At 41.9% G+C, this 23,460-nt stretch overlaps 1 protein-coding gene across 1 annotated transcript in view; it reads left to right on the top strand.

The window, feature by feature from the left end:
- The first annotated feature begins 766 nt into the window (after positions 1-766).
- Positions 767-23,460, top strand: part of CDX1 (caudal type homeobox 1) — a 57,591-nt gene continuing 34,897 nt past the window's right edge. The window contains exon 1 of the mRNA XM_053303509.1: positions 767-1,338. Within this exon, the coding sequence (XP_053159484.1) occupies positions 909-1,338 (430 nt within the window). The 5' untranslated portion in view covers positions 767-908. The remainder of the gene's footprint in view (positions 1,339-23,460) is intronic.

The following is a 23,460-nucleotide window of genomic DNA, read 5'->3' as shown; positions in this document are numbered from 1 at the left end:
GTCATTCTTTGGAAATAAATATGAGATACAAATCTGGGCAGTTTTTTCACATGACAAACATTAATGTGGCCACAGAACTGGCAAGGAAAAAGACAAAACCTTCCAGCCCTTGCACTTTTGATGTTAATGGTATTAATTATTATTATTATTGTTACGTTTATATCCTGCTCTTCCTCCAAGGAGCCCAGAGCGGTGTACTACATACTTGAGTTTCTCCTCACAACAACCCCGTGAAGTAGATTAGGCTGAGAGAGAAGTGACTGGCCCAGAGTCACCCAGCTAGTATCGTGGCTGAATGGGGATTTGAATTCAGGTCTTCCCGGTCCTAGTCCAGCACTCTAACCAGTACACCACGCTGGCTCTTATTGATCAGGTTCTCCACGTAATGGCTAGCAAAGAGGTTCCAGATTGCCACTGTTTTAGCTACATAGTATGTATGGTGTGGGAAAACAAACAAACAAACAAAAAACCCCAACAACACACACACACAATCAAAACCTCCTGGGACATTTACCTGATGATCCTATTGTGCTTGGAATTCTTTGTACTCTCTGGGAATTTCTCAGGCTTCCTTACCATCTAAAACATACCCTCTTCAAGAGCCCCACCCCTTACTTCGTCACTTCTATCTGCTGAGTAATTTGTACCATTTGAATTTGCCCCAGTGGCTTCCACTTTGATTCCTGTACTTTGAAATGCAAACCTGCCTCTCAATGCAAATGCTCCGAGAGGTTGGCCCAATAAACAGCCTTTCTTCAGGGTGGGGCCTTTGCAAAGTGGGAAAAAAACTGCCCAAGAAGTTCAGGTGAACAGCTAATCAGGAAGAGGCTGTGAGATACCGGCAAGGACAGGCCAGAGAAGAAGCTGCTGTGGCACAGGGCACATTATGCGTGCAGGGCCACTTGGGGATGATGTATGTGGGCTATCTGTTGGATAAGGACACCAACATGTACCCCAATCCAGTCAGGCACCCTAGCCTGAACCTCAGCCCCCAGAATTATGTCCCTGTGCCTCCTCAGTACCCGGATTTTGCAAGCTACCACCACGTGCCAGGAATTAACAGTGATCCTCATCATGGGCAGCCTGCAGGTGCTTGGGGTTCTCCATACACTCCAGCCAAAGAGGACTGGCACTCTTTTAGTGCTGGAGCCCCTTCTTCTGTTGCTAACCCGGGGCAGATTGGATACAGCCCCACTGATTTCAATCCAATGCAGCCACCAGGCTCTGGACTGCTGCCTCCATCCATGAGCAGCTCAGTCCCTCAGCTCTCCCCAAGTGCACAAAGACGCACCCCTTATGAGTGGATGAGGCGCAACGTTCCCACCAGCAGCAACAGTGGTAAGGAATCGTCTCCGTTTCTTTCCTTTTGCTTGCTTTGGAGGTGGGGGTGGATTTGATCATAGTCAATTCCAGTTTCTGTTGCTCTGCTTCTACTTCTCACTGAGCAGTCTCACTTGTTTTAGTTAGCTGAGTGCAGGATTAGGCTGGCAGTTTTATAAGGTTTACTCTGCCTTATTGCTCGCACATCAACTTGTAGACACAAGAGTTTGTGAACAAATTGCACTTTAAAATGAAAGGGCACTTGAGAAGTTGGCTGCAAACTGAGGGCCATTTCGCACATTAGAAAATTCCTACACAGAAGGAACTCCCACATAGTAATTAACATGCAAACCATATGCTTTTAAACATTTTATTTTATTTTTACATTTATTTCCTGCTCTTCTGCCAAGGAGCCCCGAGCCCCGGGAGCCCATACATGGTTATGTTCAGCCTCACAACAACTCTGTGGGGTAGGCTAGGCTGAGAGATACATGACTGGCGCAGAGTCACCCAGTGAGCTTCATGGCCTCCTTTGGCTGCCTCATATGAGCTGCACATTAACTGAAATGTTGTAACTTGTGAAGCTGCTTTCCTTTAAGCTGACTGGAAATATGTCCCACTGATTTCAATAGTAATGAATTCTTGCTGACTGTGTTCAGTATCAGAGTAGCTCTGTACAAATCAATGGCCACAAAGTGATTTAAGAATCGTAATTGTTCATTGACTGGATTGTGGCCACTGTGTGTAGTCCCTTTGAATACAACTATGTAAGCACATTTGCCTGGAAGCATGCACTACTTGTAGAAGTTATTTCACTTAAAGGTTGAGTGTAACCATATCTTTATATATGCTTCCCTGGAAAGAGAACCTAGAAGGACTTTCAAGGAAATGTGTTGAGTGACAATAAAATGTAAAATGACTGACAATAAAATGTAACATTAACCTTATATGGCTTAAGCAGTTGGCCTGCTGGCTCATCTGCATTTTAAGGGATGACTGAAACCATCAAAAAAAACCCCACATTTTGTCTCAGCCTTTTCCAGTATCTTTGCCAAACACTTCACCCAGATTCTGGAACTAAGCACTGAGTCACAAGTTAATTTTTCTCTCATCCAGCAAAGCTGCAGTAAACTGCATTATTCTTGCTCTAACTTACTGACAGCCTCTGCAGGTAAATATTGTCATTCAACATGACAGAGAACACAAAATAAAATCATACCAATTACAGTCTCCCAGGGACAATTTACCTGAAAGAAATCACAACCCCCTTTCCTGGGAACATTCAGGATAAGGTCAGGGGAGGGGAGGTTTAGTATTCATATCTGTGTGATTCAACTGTTTCTTATTAAACTAGTAAGAAAATAGCAAGGAATTCCTTTTTGCCTTATCTGTATTCTCTTACATCTAGAGAGCAACTTTAAAAAATCCATCTTGCTTTTTCAACTTCTTGCACCCTACAATCTCTTCTTACACCCTACATTTGAAAGGCCATTTTACATGTTATTCTTTAAAATAAGGAAAGTAAGGTGGGCTATGTTTGGGCAATCAATCAATCAATCAGTGTTTGGGAAAGCATGCATAAGTGCCTTTTTGGCCTTTCTGTCCACTAACGAAGCGGCTGTGTTTATCAGCACCCCAGTCTATGGGGCATTTCACATCCTCTGTTTTTAGTGTGTGCTTGCTGGAAGTGTAATGTGTGAGAGAGATACACGTGTTTTAAAGCGTATACATGCTGACATAAAAGAAAAATCCATATTTTAGTTTCCCACTACATGTACACATCTTTTACACATCTTTAAAAATTCACATTTTTGTTTCCTTGTGGAGTAAAGTGGCTTTGGGGACCCACAGACAGAAAGACGTACACATTCATTTCTGTGCCAGAAGAAGCAACATGCAACATCTGAGGCAGTCAGTCTTAATAGCCCCATGGCTGTTCTCTTGCTCCCTTCCAATAAATTCAGCCAGGCTTCTAATATTATGTTCCTCTGAGTGCAGTGATTTATTAATTAATTTACAGTTAATTTGGAAGCTGTTGCCTGAGCATTGTACATCACATTTCTTAGAAAACAGCTATCTTAATTCTGATCTCAGGTTATGACTCCTTCTCAGTTCCTTACTAGGGGCGATGAAGGAAAATGGAAAATGGAAAACTGAGGCAGATGGGTAAAATGCACTGGCATTTCATAATTTTATGTGCATACATACTAAATAGAAATTGAATGGGACTGAGCGAGCAAAAAGTTGCATACACTGGCTCTCCTGCAGAATAATCACAAATTGGAGGAACCATTCAATTAGTGAGATTTTTATGTGTAAGTGCACAGAAGTGTGGGTGAGGTGTAAGGGTATGTTTTTCCATGTATGTATATGTTTACTCCACATATGTTTCATGTTTCTTCTGTGTATGCCACCTTGAGTAGTATTTCAGAATGGCCAAATATATGTGCAATAAACAAGACCTACCTTTATACCTCACCCCCCTTATTGCACACTTGTACATGAAAACCACACTAACTGATTGTAAACTGTCCTGAGCTATTTTGAATGGGTGGTATATAAGTGAAACAAACATAATGGAATGATTCCCAGCCATTTCCTGTCCAGATTTTGACCAGCCCTAATCCTGTTTAGATTTGGAAAAGCTGCTACATCATACATCTTTTGATAGTCCCCGAAAGTAAGACCTAGCAGTAATTTCTGATGTACCGCTAATTGCCCTAGTGCATTTTGAGGGGCTAAAATTAATATAAGACACTGTCTTATTTTCGGGGAAACACGGTAGTAGCATATAAGGACTCTCAGGTTATATACAGTCAAAGTTTTCATGAACATGATCCCTTGGGAGTAACTAATAATTACACCAGAGTAAATGTGTGGGCTGATGGATGGTGATTGTTGTAGTTGATATGTAATGGTATTGGGCACAAGAAAGCATAGGAGGCTTTGTTTTAATGTATGGAAGACATGGGAGCTTTGAAGGGCTGGTTTTATGTGAGGAAGAAGAGATATTGTGAGTCCTGTATGATTCATTTTAATATAAATTAGGTTTGTTCTGGTAAAAAGTGTGTGTATGTGCGCTCGTGTGTGTGTGTGTGTGTTTGTAGGGGTTCAAGAATCTGCACATACTCAAAATCACTTAATGCACATTAGTTACCCTCTAACATTCTTTAATCACCCTGTTGTATTTACAATCAGAGTGGTAAAGGGGTGGATTACCTCAGCTTTCCATTCATGTTTAAAGATGCAGTAGGAATTTTCTAATCCACATTAAGAATGTGAGGACAAAAATTTTGGATGATAGTTATTCTGTGTTAATTAAGGCAACAGTAGCAGTGAGTGATGTGTATTTAGCATGGGTCGCCTTTGTATGATTTTGTGTGGGAAATCAGGGGCCTTATATAAGAAGGATGAGTTGCTTATCCATGTAAGATGTAAACTAAAAACAACAAAGTCTTTTGTGGCACCCCTTTAAGGTGTGAAAGCTTATGCCACAGTAAATTTGCAAGTCTTTAACTTAACTAATGTATTGTGATGTAAGCTTTTGTGGGCCAGAGCCCAATTCATAAAATGTGTTTATGTCGTTAAAAGAATTTTACAATGATTTGCAGAGGACTGTGTTTGTTCTCACATAATATGACTTCCTAGGCCTATCTTACTGAGGCATATTTTTGTGGTGTGGTGTGGCGATTTGTAGTGTATATATTTACACGAGGGCTAATTAAGTATCTTGCTTTTTGTTGGCTTTTGATGGTTGAGACAAACATTGTCATTCCAAATTGTAACTTTTAGAAACTGACATTTAAAATTGTAATTTGTGGCTTTAGGTTTGTTTTGCTTTGATAGTTATTTTTTGTTTATTTATCCTCCATGGGTCTTCAGGGCAGCCGACAAGGCCATCATACCATTTTATTCTCATAACAGCCCTGGGACGTAGGTGACTCATCCCAGAGTGACCGTCACTCTGTTCAGCTCCAACACGCAATGCACCATGCTGTCTCCAATTATTTATCTAAATGTGTCTCAATATTTCAAGTTGCCTAAACCCTGAAGCACGGCAAAAATGGTGGGATACAAATGGCAAATCAATCCGTGTGCGCATGGGGAGGGAAGGCGGGAGGCAGAGCCCGCGCGAGCGGGGAGACCCGTTTAAATCCTTGCGCAGGCACTAAGTGACCTTCTTCGTCACTAACTCTCGGCCTAACTTACTTCATAGGGTTGTTGTGTGAGGACAGAATGGCGGAGGAAGGAATAATGCTCTTTGAAAGGGTAGGCTATGCCTGGAATAATTGTTTTATAAATACATATGCGTGCAAGCAGCAGCAGCCGTGTGTACCGAGTCACGAGACGCTGCGTGTCTGTGAGGAGTGAACGGATGCGCGTGCCTCGAGCCGAGCCAAAGTCACCTCCTGTCTGTGGCCCCCCTGCACGTCGTTTGGATTCTTGTTGTCGCCTCGCTGCCTCCGCCACTGTCTCGGAGTGCTGCTCTCCCTGGAGCGCTCGCGCACCTTTCGGAGCTCCGTCCAGCGCCTGTGCCGTCTTGCAGGCGCACTGAACTCTTGAACTCTGCGCGGGAAGAGACTGTTAGGAGCGGGTAGCTGCTGGGTGGGAAAGTGGAAGTCTCTCCCCAGGGAAACGCAAATGAACATGCTGGGAAAAGACCCCGCAGCGCTGACCAGTTCAAAGGAGGCGAGCTGGTTAATGAAAGGGGTGCAAGCCCCTCCCTCAAGCCGAGTGCAAATTTACAAGCGTGCCCCTTTATCATGCAGATGGGCAGCGGTCCTGCGTCCAGCAGGGCACCCATTGTGTTCGGCTTTGGGGGCTGGGAAGCCGGGAGGCTTGGCGGCGCCCTTTGAAGTTTGGGCCTCTCCGGGCACTTTCGGTTTCCTGCATAGCTCCGGTTCGGGCCTAACTAACAAGCGATGCCTAGGAGAACCAGGCGGTAGTTAATCCCAACTCTTTCTGGCTTCCAAGTTCAGAGTCTCAAAACGTAGCCGCCATGGCTGCCCGCTGGTATCAGTTCATTTGAGCGAAGGGTCGGATATCGTCATTAAATGGGTGAAACGTGTTTCAGAAGTTCAAGCAAATTCGGGAAAGTGGCTTTGAAAAGTCACAGTATTGGGAACATGTGGTTTAAAGTATATCTTTAAAATAAACATAAACCATGTACATTGCTTTGGGCTCCTTGGAGGAGGAAGAGCAGGATATAAACATAAATAATACACTAATCAAGTTAAGCACTTTCAAATCCATTGGTTTTAATGCATAGGTTCTGGCTCAACAAAAGTATGTACAGTATTATTTATTTATTTATCATATTTTTACACCGCCCAAAACGTACTTCTCTGGGCGGTTTACAAGAAGATTAAAAGTAAAACATTAATTAAAAACAAAAACAAAAATTTTTAAAGCAAGAAATTTAAAACAATTTAAAATTTTAAAACAATATTCTAAAAATAACATTAAAACAATCAAAACAATATCAGTTAAAAGTCTGGGTGAAGAAATGCGTCTTTAGAAACTTTTAAAAAGATGTCAAAGATGGGGAGGCTTTTATTTCACTAGGGAGCACATTCCAAAGCCTCGGGGCAGCAGCGGAGAAGGCCTGTCCCTGAGTAGCCACCAGACAAGCCAGTGGCAAATGCAGACAGACTTCTGATGATCTCAATGGGCAGTGGGGTTCATAACAAAGAAGACGTTCTCTTAAAAACCCAGGGCCCAAGCTGTTTAGGGCTTTATAGATTATGACCAACACCTTCTATTTTGCCCGGAAACATATCGGCAGCCAGGGCAATTGTTTCAAAATAGGTGTAACTCCTTCAGTACGGGAGTAATACGGTCTCTCTGAGATGACCCAGAGACCAGCCTGGCTGCCGCATTCTGGACCAACTGTAGTTTCTGGACTACGTACAATGGCAGCCCCACATAGAGCGCATTGCAGAAATCCAGTCTGGAGGTTACCAGCAGATGTACCACTGTCTTGAGGTCATCTAACTCAAGAAACAGACGTAGCTGGCATATCAGCCGAAGCTGATAGAAGGCACTTCTGGCTGCTGTCTCAACCTGGGACACCAAGGAGAGACCAGAAGCACCCCAGATCCAGAAGCACCCCTAGACTGCGTACTTGTTCCTTCTGGGGAAGTGTGACCCCATCCAGAACAGGCAGATCAAAATTGTCTCTCGAGTTCCGACCCTGCACAATGAGTACCTCTGTCTTATCTGGATTCAATCTCAATTTATTATCCCTCATCCATCCCATTACCGACTCCAGGCAGTATGACAGTAAATATATCAACTCTTTGAGGTGCTATGGGTGTAGTTTTGTTGTCATTGTTGTTTCAGTAGGAGAGATTTAAGCATGTGTTTTACTTTTCCCACTGAAAACAATGGGACTTAAAATTCTGAACTTTGGATCATGTCCTTTGGATTTTGTTTGTAAAACACTAGGGGCCTGTTTGGACAATACTGTGTTGGCCCATGTAATTAAGGACGTGCTAAGAATGCAGCTGTGACTTTCTCAAATAGCCTCTCTACTTGCACCCCAAATATTTGTTTAAAGAAATATTTGGAGCACAAGTAGAGAGAATGGCCCCTCTACTTGTGCTCCAAATATTTCTTTAAACAAATATTTGGGGTGCAAGTAGAGAGGCTATTTGGATGAACAGTACCCCCCACCTCTGTTGCCAGATTTAGCTTTTTAAAGCCAAATTTTGGGTTACAGCCCATTTGACTCACGAGTATACCCCTTAGGTTCTGGCCACCCTGCCCCCCACCCCAAGTGATACAGGAATGTGCCAGGAGGGTGTCAGGACATCACGACTGTTTCTCTCTCAGCATGTCCCCTTTTTAATCATGTGAGAGGGAAAGTATTGCAGGAACTGGCCCTCTGTTCTTACTCATCCTCTTTTTTTCAAGTAAAGATGCTTTCATCTGTCACAAAATTTTCCAAAGTTTGGAACTGCTCTGTTGAATTTCATGATGTATGGATGTACTGAACAAGGGCAAAATGGAAGCATGAACAATTGCTCTGCATAACTACCCTGGCAAAACCATTGCATTATGCTTTGTGTATTAATCCACAAAAATACTGGCCACTACGTTGTCATCTACATCTTGTTGATCCTGTAGCTTGCCAGGAAAACTGTGTCTCCAGAATGGTTCACTTAGTTGTCTATAAACCTTCTCTGTGGCATGTGATAAGGGTTGTGGCTGACATCTGGACTAGCAGTTTGCTGGTGTAACAGTGGCTGAAATCCAGACTAAGGCTGTGCCATCATATGAGGAGGGAGGAGGGATTTTCAAGGATGCTCTCAGGGACATATTTTAGAAAGGCACAGTGAGACTTCAGAGGAAGAGGAGATAGGTGAAAATCACCCTTTGCCCCTTGCACGATGGCGCAGCATTGTTCTGGATGTCAGCACAGTTGCACCAGTGCGCTGGTAGTCTGGATGTCAGCCAGCAAGTATACCCACAGCCAAAGCAGACTTTGAATCATTTGGTCATTGCATACATTGATATTCAGAGATCCCAATTTCCTTAAATAGATTTACTAAAAAAAAAAAAAAAATTGAAACGGTGAGGAAGGTTTAAAGAGAGAACATTCCACTTGTGACATGGATTTTCTTTGGTTGTGTGTGAAATCTACTTTGCTATTTACCTGTTAAAGAAAGTATGTAGACTTTCCTGTAATGTTGAGGCTTTTGGAAAATCTGTTTATTTCTTAGTGTCTGTTTTGTCCCCCCTGACCCCAAGCCCTTCATGTTGTGCTGAATTAGGGCTGCTTTTGTATTCACAGTTGAATTTAAACATAATACTGGAATATGGGGGAAAGGGGGAGTGTCTTTTTATTTGCTTTCTGCTTCTTGAGATTTTAACCATATACTCAGGTTTCAATTCATGTGCTTTTCTTGGCAAGTGTGAGGGGAAAAACAGTTATGTTTAAAAATATATTCTGAAGTTATTATTTAGATTTATAAGATGAGAGGCCTAGAAGGGCCATTAAGGCTGTCTAATGTCATTGCTTGTGGTGGAGTAAATCAGTCTGAGAGTACAAAGATTTTGTACCTGGATCCTGGATCCTATAGCAGCTTCAAACAGCTTTTTTTTAACCTTACTCAGATTCTGAAAACTGATGTTAGAAAAGATGAAGAAGAAGCAGCTGTATGTCTCTGTAACGTGTGAATTGATAGCCAAGTCTGAGACACGTGTCTGGGGGGAAAGGGATCTCTGCTATTCACACATCTCAGGCTTGAGTCTGACAATTTGTATGCTTGAAAATATGCAGATCCTTGCCCATTTTCTTGCTGTACCTTTTAAAGAACATTTACAGGGAAACTTGTCCAAAATGTATAGCAACTGATTACTTTGCCAGTTTCCTCTCTGCATCATAGTAAGATGAGTTAACTGCCTTTTTAGTCAGTCCTATGAAAGGTGAAAAGGTATGATAGAATCAATAGCTGATCCTGATGAATGGGAGCTATGAGTAGGGTTGAATAAGATGAGAATTTTATTTTTTGTTAATAATAATAAAAAGGTCATATACCGCTCCTGCTGCTTGATATTCACTTATATGATTTGTCTGCACTACTAGTTTTCTCTGAATCAGTGGTGACTTGTGGCATCTAGAACACAACATTGACTTGCACAGCATCAATGACAGCCAGAGTAATTGGGGCATCAATGTGACGTGGACATGTGATGGTGTAGTGCTACAATTGTGCGATGCTTTTCAGAGTAAGGTATTTAGAATAGGTAAAGAAAATACCTTGGGATTTTATTAGGATCATTTTATTGTGTCTAACCTTGATACTTTTCCAAAACCATTTTCAAAGTGACAGAGCTATCTTTACTTTAGGGCCAAACAACACATTTTAAAAACATGTGGTTCAATTTTTCTTCCCCAAATAGCCATGGGGATGCTCATACAAAAGAGTACTGCAGCATGAGGGTTGGTGACTTTGAACCTTTGCCCCTGTCAAAGTCATGATTGGGTGCTTCTGTGGCTGCTGTTTGTCTTGGGAGGGAAGCTCTCATTGGTGCTAGGTTCACAAGGTACAATTTTAAGGTGTGTGTATTACTATTCACACATACCATTTTTATTGTTCCAAGTTTATAGCTTTTTATTAATTAAAATTAAAACCTTTAATTTTAAACTTTAAAAACATGTAATTTAAAATGTGGTTTTAGCCTGGTCTTTTAACTTGTTGAACTTTAGTCTTTTATTTCTTAAACTGATTTTTAAAGAATTGCTACATTATACTGTATTTTGTATTTTCTGTTTTCCCTTTTGGTCTGCTGTGATTTAATGTGTTGCGTGTTTTTATTTCACGTTTTAATGTTGTGTTGTAAGCTGCCCAGAGAAAAATTTGTTATGGAGTGGCTTTCAAATAAAGTTGTTGTTATTTTATATTGTATCTATTTTATTAATGTTATGAACCACCCTGAGCAGTAGTGTACTGGAGGGATGGGGTATAAATATTTTACATACATACATACTACGTTCCAAATCTAGCTATTGGTTCACTTTGATGGGTAGTCCAAGAATAACACTAGATTGGGACTGTGTCACCTTTTGCTCTCCACAGTTTCTAGCACTGTTGGTGCTAAATAAATGTTTATTATAATAAACATTAATCAGATCTGTACTTTTATATTCCAGCTAATATTTTAATTGTGTATTTTTTGTAGTTTTGTTTTAACTTTTGTATGAACTGCCTTGAGATTTTTTTAATTAAAGGTGGTATAGAAATTTAACAATAAATAAATACATAAATAAATAGCAATGTTAAATATAATAATAAAATATCAGATTGTTAGACAGAATGTTTAATGTTTCTGAAAGTATATTATTAGAGATTTAATTAGTCATTTGGGGCTGAATAGAGTGGATATTCTACTAGTTATCAGTTCAGTTATGCCAATCCGTTGTAATATAGTTTAAGCCTTTCGTGGACAGCACTTGTTTCCTTCACCAAGGAGCATTGTAAGGATTGACTACATGTATCCCAAGCTGCCCTGAGGTTCTGGAATGTGCTCCCTGGTGAAATAAAGAGCCTCATATCTGGTAGCTTAAAAAAAAACCCCAGACCCTAAGACAACCTGTTCAACCAGGTTTATAGTTATATTTTAAATGGTTTTAATTTTTTTTTAATTCTGCGCCTGCTACTTATTTAACCCACATGACTACTTTAAGGCTGAGAAGAGTTTTTCCCCAGGCACGATTTAACGTTCTCCCCTCGGCTGTATTAGAGGGAAGATATAGAAGAGTCCCTTTAAAGAATCGCCTCTGCCCTTGTGGTGTAGGCGCGGTTGATTCAATAGCTCATGTTTTGCTTCACTGTTCCTTTTATGAATCAGTTCGCCTTATTTGGATTGAGCCTTACTTGAAAAAAATTTTTGGGCTTTCTGATGATTATTATGTTGCTTTCCTTCTAGCAGACCGCCAAGAGGAGATTACTTACAGAACTGCATGTTTTTGTGCTGCGGCGTGCAATAAGATGCTTGCAAATTGGGTTTTAATTTATTTTATTTGGTTTTAGTTTTGTAAATATGTAATTATTGTTCAGGAGCTGTTTTGTTTGGTCATTGACCGTAACTAAACTAAACTAAACTAAACTAAACTAAACTAAACTAAACTAAACTAAACTAAACTAATTTTAAGTTGATTTAAATGTTTTTTAAAAATTTTGTATTGTCTTTCAATCTTCTGCAAACCACCTACATATGTGGGGTTTTTTGGTGGTATAAACATGTGGAAAACAAATGAACAAACAAATGTTGTTACACACCAGAGTTAAATAGATAAAATACATTTTCAAAATCACCTATGAATACATTCAGTAATGATTGGTTGTGTGTGTGGCTGTCCATTTATCAGGAGGCTTTGTTCATGGACCCTGGTTTACAGGCTCTATGGATTCAAGGGGAATGTCATGAACCAAGCAATTAAGAAGAATCTGCAATATGCTACAAACACAGAAGCTTGAGTCAGTGAATTCTTCTGCCAGTGTATGCTACCCATTCGTAGGTAGACTGGTGCTAGACTCCTTGTATACACTACAGGAGATGATCTGTGAATGGGCTGACTTGTAAATACATGATGTCCTTACTTTTAAAGCCACATTTATTTGCTTGTTTGTTTATTATATTTGTTCACCATCCCAAACTCATGTCTCTGGTGGAGTTTACAACAAACAAAACAAATTAAAACAGAAATTAAAACATTAAACCACAATTCTAGTTAAAAAACTTGGGTGAATAAATGCATCTTAAGAGTATTTTTAAAAGCTGTCAGTGACAGGGAGGCTCTTATTTCAGCAGGGACTGCTTTCCAAAGCCTCCGAGTGGCAACAGATCAGGCCCATCACAGCTTAGCCACCAAACTGGTGGAAACTGCAGATGAATCTCTCTGGATTATCTCAATGGGCAGCGGGGCTCATAGCAAAGAAGATTTTCAAAAATCCTCAGCCTAAGCTGTTTAGAGTTTTATAGGTTATAACAAGCACTTTGTATTTTGCCTGGAAATATCTTGGTAGCCAGTGTAATTCTTTTATTATAGGAGTAATGTGGTCTCTTTAAGATGACCCAGAGACCTACAAGTATTTTAAAACTTTTTAAAAAAATAAGCAAGAAGACATATGCGGAAGAATAGTAGCATAGATAAGTGGAAAAATTCTTAAATGAAATGATATAATGAAATAATTAATCACCCTGAATTGATTAACAGTTGACACTTTGCTACAACAGGATTAGGAAATTAACATTTCCCCTACAAGTATGAACAGTTTAATTATGTATGTTATAAATCATAGTACTTTAAACGGCTATAAATTAAAAACTGCTGTTCAACCTCTGCTTGAAAAAACAGCTATTAGGGATGCTCAAAAATAAAGTACTAATGTTATCATGTCTTACTCGGAAAGTAAAGTACTTTAGAGGTTTTGTTATTTAATGTTTTGGTTATCCAGAATGAAATAATTGAATGCATAACATACCTACATCAAGTGCCATTGACTTTAATTGAATTTTCCCCCCACCTAACAGTGCTAATAGAGATTTAGGTGATTTTGGAATCTCGTTCTCACCTCTCTTAATATTCAGTGTAAAGTGTGCCTTCGACTCCTGGTGCCCACAGAGCCCTGTGGTTATCTTTGGTAGAATACAGGAGGGGTTTACCATTGCCTCCTCCCGCGCAGTATGAGATGATGCCTTTCAGCATCTTCCTATATCGCTGCTGCCCGATATAAGTGATTTGTACCGGCAACATCTGGCTTGCAGGTGAAGCCATTTCCCTGCTGCCCCATTAGGTGGCCAGAATACAAACTCTTAAATCAAGAGCATTGCATTTACATCCATCTTGATGGCCTTAAATAAAAACTTTCTTATTTACATCCATTTTGGTTACCTTGAGTTCTACAGTGAACAAATATACTATCATTCATATATATGGCATTTATAAACCTAGCTCAGTGCCATTAGGAATGGCATGTGATATGATGAACAACAATGAGAGATTCAGTATATATAAAGAATTAAAAGCTACTTATCAAATTATAATAAAACAATACATTAAGAAAGCAAATAGTACAAAATCCTGTACTACCATTTCAGCAGAAGGAATTCTAAAAAGAAAGACTTAACAATCATGAAATGCATTCATAAATTTAGAAAGCCATTATTTGCTGCAAATAATTGCTTTCAGAATTCAAGAATTCATTTTCAATTGTTAAGTCTTTCCTTTTAGAATCAGGGAAGTGTCCTTAGGGATCTCATTGGGTGTTTTCAGACGCAACAAGGAACCTCAGTTGAATTTGAGAATCCCCGCTGTGCTTTCCCATCTGAATGTGTCTTTCAAATTCACCTGAGGTTCCGTTTTGCCAAACAAGCCAACTTTTGTACCCAAGGTTTATAGCTGGTTTGTTTGTTTCAAGTGCAGTTGAAACCCTCACTGCATTGCATCAGAGCCAGCCCTGCTGTAGATCAGAGTTTCTCAACCACCGGTCCGGGGACCGCTGCCGGTCCCCGAAGGGTTGAGCGCCGGTCCCTGACTGGGAGTCAACCCCCCCCCAACAACTGCAATCAAGGCACTCACTTCCTCAATTTTGCACATGGTACGGAAGAGGAAGAGTATCACCTTCTTGTCCCTTGCCTCCACGTGCTGCTGTGAGCTTCCTACAGCTATTTTATTCCCTATCTTTACAGCTTCAAACTGTATGCGGTGTGGGGGCATGAAAAGGTATGCCACCTGAAGGGCTGCCACTTGAAGGGCTGCTGGTTCTTGCATGCTCATTGTTTGCAGCCAAAGGTTGATTGATTGAAACCCAGCTGCCTATTGTGGTCGAGGCGCCTTGAGAGGGAACGCTGTTTCCCTCTTGCATCGGTGGGGTGTTGTGGTCCCTCTGCCCCCTGTAACCCCCTGGTCTGCACCGCCGGTGGAGGACGGCGGTCCCCTTTATGACCTCGCCGGGTGCGGGGGACAATCTCTGGCCGGGATCATGCCGCGGTGAGGGCTAAGCAGAGGAGGGAGGGAGGAGGGCCGCCTTGGCTCACCTCGCAGGTATGCGCGGGCAGCATGTGGGACCACGTGAGCTGCGTGGCCCCAAAGGCAGGCTGGTGTGATTGGCTCCCGCAGGGGAGTTGGGAGGGGGGCACAGAAGTGCACATTGTGAGAGAGGATGGGGAACACTTGCTACACTCTGGTGCGCAAGCACAGTGGCGGCAGCTCTTGGACCCAGGCGACCTTCCGAGTGCAGTCCGGTGCACCATTGCCTCACACACCCTGAACAGTGCCTCGTCTCCCCAGCGAGGAAAATGAGGCATCTACCACTACAACGCCCCACACCCTCCGCCATCTCAGAATCACCCCCTTTCTTTTAATGCCAGGTCTCCACCGCTCTTCTTCACATTTTCTTTCACCATTAAAAAAAACCCCATTCCCAGCACCTGCCATGTAACGAATTTAACGAGTTTTGGAGGAGCTGCACGGGTTTCATTAGGTCCACCTCACAAAGTGCACATCTAAGAGCAGGATCCAGATCAAGTCAGGTGATCATGACCAAGCAGCATTGACACAAATGAGAGATGACTAAATTAATTTCAGTGGGTGGTCGTGACTAACGTTGTCTGGATCCTGCCCTGCGACTACACAACTCCTGCTAAAACTCCACCTCCATCATGAGAGGGTTAAACTGTAGATTTCCGGCTCTACTGAGCTTGCCCTGCTCTCCTCTCCTCACCTCCTTTTTGCTTTGCTTGACATCCAGCCTGATGAAGCATTTTGGGGGATTCAAAAGCTTGCTTGTGCGTTGTTTTCATTGCCCCCATGTAGCTTTTGAATTTTTCTAATGGCCCAACATCCCCTCTCCATTGAGTAATCACAAGCACCTCCACCCCCACCCCACACATACTGAAGACATACTGGAGACAAATTTGTTCACCCAGGCTTTTAGATTCAGGGGTTCTCAACCTTGGGTATCCAGACGTTGGTGGACTTCTACTCCCATAATCCCCAGCCATAATGGCCAAATGCCATTGTGGTTGGGGGTTATGGGAGTTTAACTGAGGGACCCAAGGTTGAGAACCCCTAATATTCCATGTTTGCAAAAGATTCCAAATTTAATTATTTTAATGCTTATATTATTTTAATTGTAAACTGCCCAGAGATGCAAGTTTTGGGCAGTATAGAAGTCTGATAGATAGATAGATAGATAGATTTGAAACCCCTTTACTAACTGCCGGTCCGGGAAACTGCGCATGAAGAATGTAGCGGTCCTTGAAACTCTGCACGAAGAATTTAGCGGTCCTTGACTCCAAAAAGGTTGAGAAACACTGCTGTAGATTATTCTTGGCTTAGCAAGAGAGGCAGGCATGGAGCAGCCAAGAAAAATCTATGGATGGGGCAAATGGCGGAGGGAGGGGGCCAAAGAGAGCACAACAAACCACGCTGCTGTCTGCCAGCTATGGAGAGAATTCTCCACTTGTTTTTGGAAGCTTGGTCAGAAGCTTCCATGTCTCTCCATGTTGCATCTGACAAGGCCCATTGTGAAAAGAATTCCAGTGAGTGGGAACAACTACAGAGAAAGCCTGTACTGTCCCCCTGCAGAACAAATGTGTCTACAAAAAGCAAGGCTGTAACCTCAGATCTTAAAGAATAAGAGGAACATATGGGTGAAAGCACCCCCTCATATAAACCAAACCTTGGTTGTTTAGGGGTTTTAGAAGCAACTTTCTGCGTCGATCCTGGCCCCAAAGCTCACTGGAAGCCAGCACAGTTGAGTCTAAATCAGTGTAATATGTGCCCTGTGACTTGTTCAGATTGGCAAGTGAGCCACACATTGTACAAAAAAACCTCCATATTCTGAACCATCCTCAGATACAATAGTGTGTATGACACAGTTACCTAGATGTAACCAAGGGTTAGGTAACTAAAGCAAGAGCCCAGCTAGAAAGAAGGGCTGTACCGGACTTAGAAGTCATTAAGGTTCATATGACTGAAGGTTACCTGGCCTGGGGAGGGCTGGAGGGAAGGCAGGAGCTGTTCTGCTTTCCCCCACATGATGTACGCTGCTCTCGGGCTTACCAGCACTATGCACCCACATGACTGGTGCACGGCAGCTCTGAGAGTGGCAAGGGAGTGTGTGTGTGGGGGAAGCAAGCTGCGGCCTTCCACATCCCACAATGCACCATGCGAAGAGTGTAGTGCATGGGGGGATTTTCCCACCATTGGGCGCTCTAGCCACCCAGCTCTGTGGCTGTTCAGGCTGCAGGCAGTCTGAGAAGCCTCACAACTGGGGACTGGGGTGGAAGGGGGTGCTTGCACCCTTCTATTTTTTTAAGAGCCTGGGAGAATACTCAGGCTACCCTGTGGGGCAGCACTGGGATCAGGCCCAATCCCGGCACTCCACACAAGCAGCCCTACCTGGGTAGGGCTGTGCAAGCCCAGGTAGTGTTGCTTGCGTGAACAGCCCCATTGATTGAAAAAAAGGGCTCCAGGCCTTGAATGCGAACTGCGACTTCATGAGCAGCGTTGATACATACACAATGTACAATTGCTCCTGCAAGGAGAAACAGTTTTAGAGAGGTCTTAAGCATAAGTTGTGATTCAGTTTACTATAGAAATGAATTAAATTACAAGAAATACTCTTTTGAAGTTGGCAATGTTATCTTTCATTCTACATTACACCTCAGGGCCTAACAAGATTTCAGGATCTTCCCAGTTTTAAAAACTGTTAATAGCAGTTAATGGGGGGATTTATTCAGATTGGGACTTTAGTGCTGGAGAAGGGAGGTTATAATGCTTCCATCCCTGTCTCTTTTCCTGGGTGAAATTGCTCCCCTCTCCCAAAAGCTGTTTGTCATGTCTGGCAAAAATCAGCTTCAAGAGGGTATTTCTACTGAGAGAATGGTGCAGGGAAAAGGTTAACCACCTTCCCCTCTGCTCAGTCCATATCCCGTCCTCATGACTGCTATTAACATTAAAAAGAAAGAACACCACCACCACAGGAGGTCCCAAATGTTCTAAAGTCATAACTCAATTCCTTATTTCTAAATAATGAGCTTAGAGTATTACAATCCATAGAATAGTTTTTGAGGTTTTAAAACTTTTATTTTGATTATTTTTTAGCAATTGGAACAAAGTGCATTTCAGGCAGAAAACTACTAAGAAAGCTGGTTGAGCTTCTCACATGTTTGTTGTGGGAATGGGTGAGCTAGACCAAGGGCTTTCAGCCTTTTTAAACAAATGTACCCCTTCCATCTCAAAATTTCAGCTCAGGTACCCCACGCATCGTAGACAGACGTGCACATACATTCAATATGTTACAACTATTAGACTGGCTACTACAGTTGTTGACTTAATCCTTGGTCAACATTTGAGTGGATTGTACCCCATTTGAAAAGAAAAACAATAGTAAAACTTCATGTTCAGTGTTCTGCAACTCCAAATTCCAGGTCAGGCTCTACTTTAATGAAGTTAAGTCAGTGCCCTGTGGTGTTTCATTCATCATCCCCTCAGAAGTCCCTTATTAATGTCACGGCTTGATTACTGTAACACACTCTACGTGGGGCCACCCTTGAAAAATATTCTTGAAGAATAAACTGCAGTTAGTGCAAAATGTGGCAGCTAGGATTTTATTCGGAGCTGTCTCCTGGGACCATATAACACACATTCTGAAAGAGCTATACTGGCTACCAATTTGTTTCCGGGTCCAATTTTTGACCTTTAAAGCCTTTATTGGTTTGGTTACTGGACATCTGGGGGACTGCCTGGTCCCAAGGGTTTCTGCCGACTTGATAAGGCCATCAGAGGGGGCTGTGCTCTGCATGCCGACAATGAGGTTTGGTTGTCGTGCATGTGGGACAGGGCCATCTCAGTTATTGCCCCCAGACTTTGGAATGTTCTCTCAAGGGTTAGGCTCAGTCTCCATCACAATTTTTAGAAAGCAAGTGAAATCATGGCTTTTTACCCAGGTTTTTATATGAGTGTTTTTGTTGTTGTTGTTGCTGCTGCTCTGTTTTGTGTTCTATGATTTTATTGTGTATTTTAAAACTTTTTATTAGATTTGTATTTTTATATTCCAGTTTAATATTTGTATTGTTTAAACTGTTTAATAGTTTTGTATTGTTTTTAAATGTTTTTAAGCCACCTGGAGATTGTTCTAATAATGAAAAGTGGTATATGAACCTGACAATAAATAAGATTGTCTAAAAATTCAGTTTTTACTGATACAGATACTGGGGTATTGATAATCCTCATTGTAGTGTGTGAAAACTGACATTCCCCTTCCCTTCTGGAGAGGACTCATTGTCAAGAAGCTGATATGAGTCCTCCGGTCAGCAGGCTGGCAACGGCACAGCATCCTAGTGAGGCAGGGATGCTCCATGTACCCTCAACAAGCCTTTGAAGTACCCTCAAGGGTTCACACACCTCTGCTTGACAATCTCTGCTCTAGTCTGTGATTCTAAAAGCCAGTACTATGATAAAGCTATTTATGAAACTATATTAGGGGTTGGTCAGACTTTACGATTAAATACTACCCCCACCCCCAAATTATAATAAGGTATGTAGAATTAGCCAATGCAGTTGTCAATCCTGAGAAATTTGCTTCACCTAAACTGTGTGTTGGTGGTCGAATATATCAATCTGAAAATGTATGTATAATTTGAGAAGCTAAAATTATGAGGCACAATCCTTTAGTGCCTCATAATTCTAGTCATGACTAAATGTCTAAAAAAGATTATAGTCATGACTTATGCCCCACAGAAATCAAAGAGACTTGCTTGTTACTCATTTTTGCTCATAATGTTGTATAGTGCCCAAAATATTGTTGGAGTATTGGTTTTAATTGGACAGTACAATGAATACTAAGCAGATGTAAGGAAAAATTAATCTATGCAGTCAATTCTTAATGTGGCCTCTTTTTTTGGAGCAGAGAATGTTCACAAGCTATGTGTTAAAGTCTTGCACTTGCAATTTTTCACAGATTTCCTTGTGATTTTGTGTTTTCTCCACCTTTATAAATAGTCTATGAATAGCTTCCTATACATGTTCTGTATCTCAGCTTTGAAACTTGCTCTTCTGTAGTTAGTTATATAAGCCATGAGGTTTTATTTCCACCTTTTGGTTCAGGGAATTTTCCAAAGTCTTGAGTAGCAGTATTATAACAGATTTCAAGTTTCCTTGCTAGAGACTATGTAATTTAAAATTCACTCTGGAATAAGCAAACAGTAGCATTGAGGATGAAGGGGCATTTTAATGCCAATGACAACAAGCCAATCCTTACACATTGCAGAAAACAGTTGATTAGAATGTAAATGTATATTCTTAGAAATATTTTCTTGATAAGTTCCCTTTCTTGTATTGAAATCTTGAGGAGAATTCAAATTTATTTACCATAAATCCTGAGAGATGGGTATATTGACTCAAAATACTGTTGCGCTATTCATTTCAGAAACTGAATGGATTTTCTAGCAAACTGCCTTTTAATCTGTGTTTGAAATCTTATGGCTTTGTTCAGTTTTTCAGCGTGATACACTTTTGGGGCTTGTTTTCAGTGAAACACATCATTGTCAAAGTCCTGAACACTGATAGCTCTCCTCCATATGCAGAGATACACAAAGAGACATGCTATGTACACACAATTATGCACGTACACACAACTCTTCCTTAAATTATTAACCACAGCATGCTGCTGACCTCATATGAAGTTTGTTGAGTAGCCAGCCCTCTGTCCAAGGTACAGTCTTTTAAAATGTTATTTAGAATATATATTATTTGAGGATCCAGAAGGAAATGGCCTTTCTTTAACTTTAAATATGCCTCCCTATGTATTTAACCTATGCAGGTAATGTTCACCGTATGTTAAATGCATGTAAATTGCAGGTCTGAGTGTACAGTAAGGAAGACCAATGGTGGTTGAATTCCCAGTGAGAGAAATCCCTCAGGGATACACAGTGCAACACTATCAACTGTGTGGATTTATAGGCAAAATGGGTCTAATTTGTATATAGTTGTATGTATTAATTTCATGGTTTGTATCATTGTATCCGAGAGAATCAAATTCTTTTTCCAATCCTTTCCTTTTGTATATTTACTTGGAAGCAAGTCCCTCTAAGATCTGCTAAGTTCTGTCCCTCTGTCCTAGAGTTATGAGTCTGTCCTAGAGTTAGGACAGTGAATAGATCATGGGCGTAGCATCTATTGGACAAGGAGGGGGACATTTTCCCCCAGGCCTGGAGGATCAGGGAGCCCACAAGGCATGGGGTGTGCCCTGCCACCGCTGCCCTTTCTGCACAAGGCGCTGGTGCCCTGCAGCTGGGGTGTGTGCATGCACGATGGAAAACGCGCTGGGGCTTCCTTTCTCCTCCCCCTGCGCTTCCTCCTCCCAGGAGAATGGCCATGGCAAACTGCCCCTCACTGCCCTCGCCACTGCTCTGCCTCCTGGCCACCATAGCCATGCAGGAGCCACCGGAGTAGGGGCTGCCCAGCCCCAATCTGCCGCTGCCCCCAGTGGAGGATGCGATCCTCGGCAGCCATGCACCTGGCCCCGCACCGTTGAGCCAGCGCTGCCGCTGGCCATGGTGGCGGCCACCCTGCAGATCCTGCTCTGTACCAAGCCTCTGTGCCCCACCCCCGTGGGTTGGTGGTGGGCAGCGGCCAACACGGCGGTGCTGCTGCAAGGAAAGGACCAGCCCTGAGCAGCAAACCGGCCCCTTGGTGAGAAATGGGGAGGGGAAGGCTTGCAGTGTTTTTAACATGTGGGTTCTTGGGAAACATTTCAACACTACATATTTCTTTCCCCACTCTGTCTCTAAGTAGAGGTCATGCCCGGCGCAGGTCACATTCACGTTCGGCCACCCGGCACAGAGACACACCCGGAACAGACTAAAGAGGATTTGAGGGCCCACAGGGGGTATAGATGCCCTGGATTTCGGTCCGGAAGTCCAGGCGTAAGACCGCCTCTGTTTTTGGTTACTGTGATATCAGATATACATCTCACTTAAGTGAAACATCTCACTTAATGGGAAGACCTTCCTGGGAAAATTTTCATCCTATCTGATGCCTACTTTGGAGGTAATGTTCCTAATATTTGCACTTTTAAGAAAATTCAGCTTCTTTTTCAGTTTTTGAGCCAATGAGCTCATTTGCACATGGCACTGTTTTTTTCTGGCTACCTAATGCTGAATAAGAGATATAGTAGTAAAATCTTTATTTATCCGAGTTCCCATCTACATGGCAGATGACTGAGGAGAATTACAAAACTATTTCTTGTGATATGGTATATTGTTGTGCTATTGAAAGTACAAGCTCTTGGGCATGTCTAAAGTAGCTCTTTGGACAGGTGTGCTTTTCTTTATATGTATTTCACATTGGTACAAGCTGGATTGGTACAAGCTGAAGATGAATTATAGTTGTCAGATGTGCATTCACTTCTCGTTTTTGCCTTTGTATTTTGTTGCCACGAGTTCCTGTTTATCAAAGTTCACACACTCCTCGAGTACAGGAGCAACTTTCATTTTCCTCCCCCTTTATGCCTTTTAAAAACTCCTGATTGAATAGTGCTGTGCGAGATTTTATTATTTATTTAAACATTAAAATTGTATGTATTGATTAAAATATTTTAAAGAAAAATATATTAAAGTTATGATGCTGATTTTCCCCCACTTCATGGGCACAAACATATCCCCGAAGAAACAATGTCTTTCATGCATTTTTCCATGACTGTTCTCAGCCACTGTCCCTTCAGTTTGCTTCCCCTCTGAGGGAGGGTGAGGGTGGGGAGAGGATGACTCCCGGTTGCTCAGGCACCTGGGCTAACATTTCAGCACTGTCACACAGCACACCTTGCGATGACTATGCTTATAGTTTCATTGTCCACTAGTGCTGTGTGGCAAAACTCCTGACTAGGAGTAGTTATGCAGGATTAGTTGGGGCACTATAGATTGCTATGTGCATCTGGATTCTTGTCCAGATGTGTACACCATTAACATGTATGCAGAATGCTCATCCAAATACAAATGTGGTCCATCAACATTTGAATTTATCAATTGGATGTGCATTAGGATGTAGATGTGCATCCCCATCTACATTCTGCCCCACATGTAGAACTGAATATGGCTGAGGGAGTGTTAGCTTGGCTACTTCAGCAAAGAGTTCTATGTTCAATCTTCCACCCAAATCAACCTCTTTACAAATGTTTTCTCACCCTGTTGTAATCAGGTAACCAGCAACAATTGTTGAAAGGGGAAAGGCACATTTAACAGGAGAATGAAATTGTTCATAGAAATGACCCCCACCCACCCCCCACATTTTACCTCAACACTAGTATACACCCACTTCTTTGGACCTCTGTGATCTATTCTTTATATGTTATGTGTTGCCCAAGTACTGTGAATACAGCCCATTTGTTTTCTTTGGGGATATAGGCAGAGACGAATGGGCACTGGGAAGATTATCTTACATTGGTCCCAGAATAGCAGATCAAAACAGAATTTACCCTTGATCTTGACTGAAATTGCCACCCTGGTGTGAATTGCCATAGGTAAAAGAGTTTGAGCCTGTATCAGTGTATCTGTGTGTGTGCATACACACGGTCAGAGGTGATTCTTTTTATGGTTTGTGTAGCATATTAAAGCAACTCCCTT

The sequence above is a fragment of the Hemicordylus capensis genome, chromosome 2, assembly GCF_027244095.1.
Source record: "Hemicordylus capensis ecotype Gifberg chromosome 2, rHemCap1.1.pri, whole genome shotgun sequence".
In the NCBI taxonomy this organism is placed as follows: domain Eukaryota; kingdom Metazoa; phylum Chordata; class Lepidosauria; order Squamata; family Cordylidae; genus Hemicordylus; species Hemicordylus capensis.
Note: the sequence above shows the minus strand (reverse complement) of the source record. Positions and strands in the feature narration are given on the sequence as shown.